Source organism: Trichechus manatus, unplaced genomic scaffold (assembly GCF_000243295.1).
Source record: "Trichechus manatus latirostris isolate Lorelei unplaced genomic scaffold, TriManLat1.0 scaffold00015, whole genome shotgun sequence".
In the NCBI taxonomy this organism is placed as follows: domain Eukaryota; kingdom Metazoa; phylum Chordata; class Mammalia; order Sirenia; family Trichechidae; genus Trichechus; species Trichechus manatus.
Genome location: NW_004443951.1, coordinates 24,911,797 through 24,916,134, shown reverse-complemented (window position 1 = coordinate 24,916,134; position 4,338 = coordinate 24,911,797). Strand labels below are relative to the sequence as shown.

Below are 4,338 nucleotides of genomic sequence, written 5' to 3'. Positions count from 1 at the left end.
ACACACACACACACACACACACACACACACACACACACACACACACAGAGCAGAGAGAAGACTTGATAATTTGGGCTGGGAAGAACTTGACCTGTGGGCAGAAAAGATCGTCAGGCATGGGAGGAGATAACAAAGATAACTGGGACTTGGGCTTCTCTTCTAGTGGTCACCCATTACTTTTACCAGGTCCAAAGAATAGAACAGTTCAGTTTAAATCAAAACAAAACAAAAGAGAATCACAACATTCAGTGGAATACAAAAGCTATTTTTATCCTGGCATTAAAAACAGGCAGCAAAACCACTGGCCATATCAGACATCTGTTTGGGCAATGACAGGATTTTAAAGTTACTCCCCACTTATCTAACACCTTCAGCTGAAGATCTCAAAACACTTTACAAACATTAATTAAGCCTCTCGACTCAGGAAAGGATTATGCCTATTTCAGATAAGAAAAACAAAGTAGGCAAGAGGCTGTTAGCAACAGGAATCAGAAAAGAAACTAGATTCTACCATCTTGGACTCTCTCAATATTGTCCTTTGGCCACAACCTGACTACATGCACCCTCAAACAGTAGCATCCTCAATAATGGCGGCTATGCTGACAAGCTCATGCTTTTTAAAACAGAGAATGAGCAGAAAAAATATTGGCCTTGGTTGGAGTTAACACCTGTACTCGAAGTCTGTCTCCATCACTTACTAGTTATATGACCCTGAGGAAGTCACCTGATTTCTCCAAACTTCAGTTTCCTCATTTGTAAAGCTAGATCAAATCTATCTCACAATGTTGATAAGGATCAAATTATGTATGCCTGGCACAACAGCTAGTCAGATGCCAGCTTGCCTCCTTTCTCTAAACTTTACCTTCTTTAAGCCCATAGACAATCCTTTCTTAGAAATGTATACATATAATTGTTATAATTCTTTTAACTAAATTTTAAAAAATAAACTCTGGATGATACTAACCCAGTACTTGACTAATGTGAGAAATGGCCTAATTTTTTTAATAACTTCCAAATGAGTAACGGTTTACAGTGTCATCAAGCCTGCAAATTAATTTCTGTCCATTTTTATTGATGTGAACAAAGACAGAAATTAACTTTGGAGAAATAAAAAACAAAAGGGGACTAAGACATAACTAAACACATCCAGGGATTGGTTTACTGGGTTTGAAGGCTTAAGACCATAGTCTCACGGGGCAACTCAGTCATAATATAAAGTTTATGTTCTACATCCTAATTTGGTGAGTAGTGTGTGGGGTCTTAAAAGCTTAAGAGCAGCCATCTAAGATACAACTATAGGTTTATACGTGTCCGGAGCAAAAAAGAAAGAAGGAAACTAGTCTACAGGACTAACAGCCTACATGAACCATGGCCTCATCTACCCTGAGACCAGAGGAACTAGATGGTGCTTGTTCTACTGACCTTTCTGATAAGAGACACAAAAGATGGACCCTGGTAGAATAGGAGAAAAATGTAGAACAAAACTCAAATTCTTTAAAAAAAAACAGTCCGGACTTACTGGATCGGTTGAGACTAGTGGAACCCTGAGACTATCACCCTGAGATACCCTTTAAACTTTGAACTGAAGCTACTCCCAGAGGTCACATTTCAGCTAAATAACAGATTATAAAATAAACAATATCACCTGTGAGTACTGTGCTCCTTTAAAAAATCATCTATGAGACCAAATGGTCAATATTTACTCTAAAGCAAAGATAAGAAGGTAATGGGGGGCAGGGAAACTAGATTAATGGAAATGGAACAACCAGAACAGAAATAATGAAAACGTTGACATACTGTGAAAAATGTAACCAATATCACTGAACAATCTGTGTAAGAATTGTTAAATGGGAACCTAATTTACTATGTAAACTTTCACTGAAAACACAATACTATAAAAAAAAAAAAAAAAGAGAAAAGAATAAACGTCAGTTGTTTTGTCAACGCCAGCCACCTAATGTTTATAGACTGCTGCTCCCTTGACCTGGGCTCTAGCTTTCCCATCTAGGGAGACCTGGCTGAGGAAGGGTGAGACACCAAGGAGGCGATGTGACCACCTCTGGCTTTAGACCTATCAAGATTTGAATCCTGGCTTGCTCTTAAAAGCGGTGTGATCTTAGGCAAGCAACTTCTCTCTATGCCTCAGTTTCCTCATTTGTAAAGTGCAGATAACCAGACCAAGTTCCTGGAGTGGTTGTGAGGATAAAACAAAATGTTATACCACAGATGAGACATACAAAGGTTTGGAATAGTGTCTGGTATGCACTAAATGGTCAATAAATAGTGGCTGTTAATATTAAAAAAACAAAAGGGGAGCTTATTCAGAAAGGTGATCTGCATTCAGTCACAGATCTGCTCTGAAGCTATCACATTTCTTAGTTAAAATTCAAGGATACTTGCATCTCAAAAAAGGAGAACAATACAGTATTCTCTCAGGTTAATATTAATTTGGTTTGGAAAATAGATCAGCAGTGTTTGCAAAACTTAAATACCATATAAATTAACCTCTTAAAGCTAGCAAGACCTCCAAGCCCTTCCAAGAGGCCGACAAGGTCCTTTTCTGATACCTATAAACTGAAAGTGAAAGTGATTCACCATAGATAAATACAGTACCTTTGACAGCAACACTTCCAAGTAATTTAGAAACCCCATATCTGTGAGGTTAAATAACACACCCATCTCTAAACAAGTCTGGCAGAATAAAAAATAGAACAACTCTTCTCACTCTCCTAGACACTCTTAGATTGCTCCTTCTGAAAGGAGACAAATGGCGACATCATGGAAATCTCAAAACAGCCTTGATATAGGTTACAATCAAAAGCCCTTTTAACTCCTTTGAAACAAAGCATCACACAGAATTTTACTAGCATTACATGTACACAATGCAAAGAGTCCCTGGCATCTTTTTGCCCCCACAACATGCACACAAGAATAAAACGATCTGCCCAAGGTCACAGAGCAGGTAATGGCACAGTCTGACTCCCAACCACTTAGATGAGCCCCTCTTTGCTATTGCAGCCATTCATGGGATATACTGACAGTAACACAGTCAAATTTTAAGGGGGGAGCTCTCCAGTGAATGCTTATGTAGCAAAATCTGGTGGTATTATGTCTCTGCAGATAATGCATATTTTAACTCATTGACCTTAAAAATTCAGCATACATAGTGCATTAAACAGACTCACGGTCATCAAGAACTCAAGATTAGAGGGGCTGGGAAACACATTTTCTCCTACCATACCAGTCTCGGCGCATGCTTCTCAGTGCCCCACTGCTTCTACAAACAGCCCCTTCCTGGACAAAGAAAGGGGGTCTGTTTATCCCTGTCCACCCTGTCCAAGGCAGCAGGGTAAAGAACCACAGGGAGCCTCCCAATAGCACAGAAGACACACAGTATCCACAGCCCTCAGAGCTCTGCCAGTGAGCTGTCTCCTCCATCCCAACTTTAAGAGTAGTGGTTGTCAGGCAGAACACGCCTTCTCCTGCAAAGCTGTTAAGTCTGCCTGTAACCAAATGGACACACCCCTCCGAAGCACGGTCCCCTCAGAAAAATACTCTCATTTCCTTCTTTGCCAAATATACCTTCCCTATGCCCATTAAGAGACTCCCTCCTACCTCTAGACAGAACATTCGTCCAACAAGAAATTACCTCTCCCTACCTCCTGACTTGATGGACAGCTCCCTTCCCCTCACCGACCGTTCAATCGCCCACCTCAAGCCCTTGGGGTGTTGAGTGCCTTCCCCCCGTATGGGCTTGCCAGTGGCTCACGGTTACCAGATCGCCGCAGTTGGCGCTTTCCTCTCTCTCCCACTGGTCATCCCTCTCCTCCTCCCTCACTCAATGCTGGAACACGCGCCTGGCCGGGGTCCGCCTCTCCGCGCTGGCGACACGCTGGTCGCATCCTCAGGCTGGGGGTCCACTCGGCCCCCGTCACGCCCCTCCGCCGCAGCCGGCCGCCCCCGGCGGCCACGCCCCCGCGCTCACCCGCAGTCCGGGGCCGGGCACCAGCGGCAGTCGGGGTCCGAGGCCAGATAGCGGCGCAGCATGAACTCCTCGTACTTGTGCATAAGCGGCGGGTCGGCGAGCAGCAGGCGGATGTCGTGCGGGTTGAGCCGCTCGCTGCACTCGGGGCAGCTGATGGGCACCCGGCTCTCGCTGATCTCCAGGCGCAGGTAGTGGCGGAGGCAGTCCCGGCACGAGCGGTGCGGGCAGCTGAGGAGGCGCGGGGCCCGCTCAGGCGGCAGCCGCATCAGGCACAGCGGGCACTCCACTTCCTCCGGGCCCGGGTCGCCGCCCTCTGCCGCCTCCTCATCGTCGAGCCCGGGCCCCGCCGCCGC

General features: G+C 44.9%; 1 protein-coding gene across 1 annotated transcript in view; it reads right to left on the bottom strand.

Annotated features, from left to right (window-relative positions):
- The window catches only part of RNF19B (ring finger protein 19B), a 21,145-nt gene that overhangs the window by 16,447 nt on the left and 360 nt on the right, over nt 1-4,338 (bottom strand). Inside the window, 1 exon segment of the mRNA XM_023727266.1 lies at nt 3,986-4,338. This exon segment is cut by the window's right edge and continues 128 nt beyond it. Within this exon segment, the coding sequence (XP_023583034.1) occupies nt 3,986-4,338 (353 nt within the window).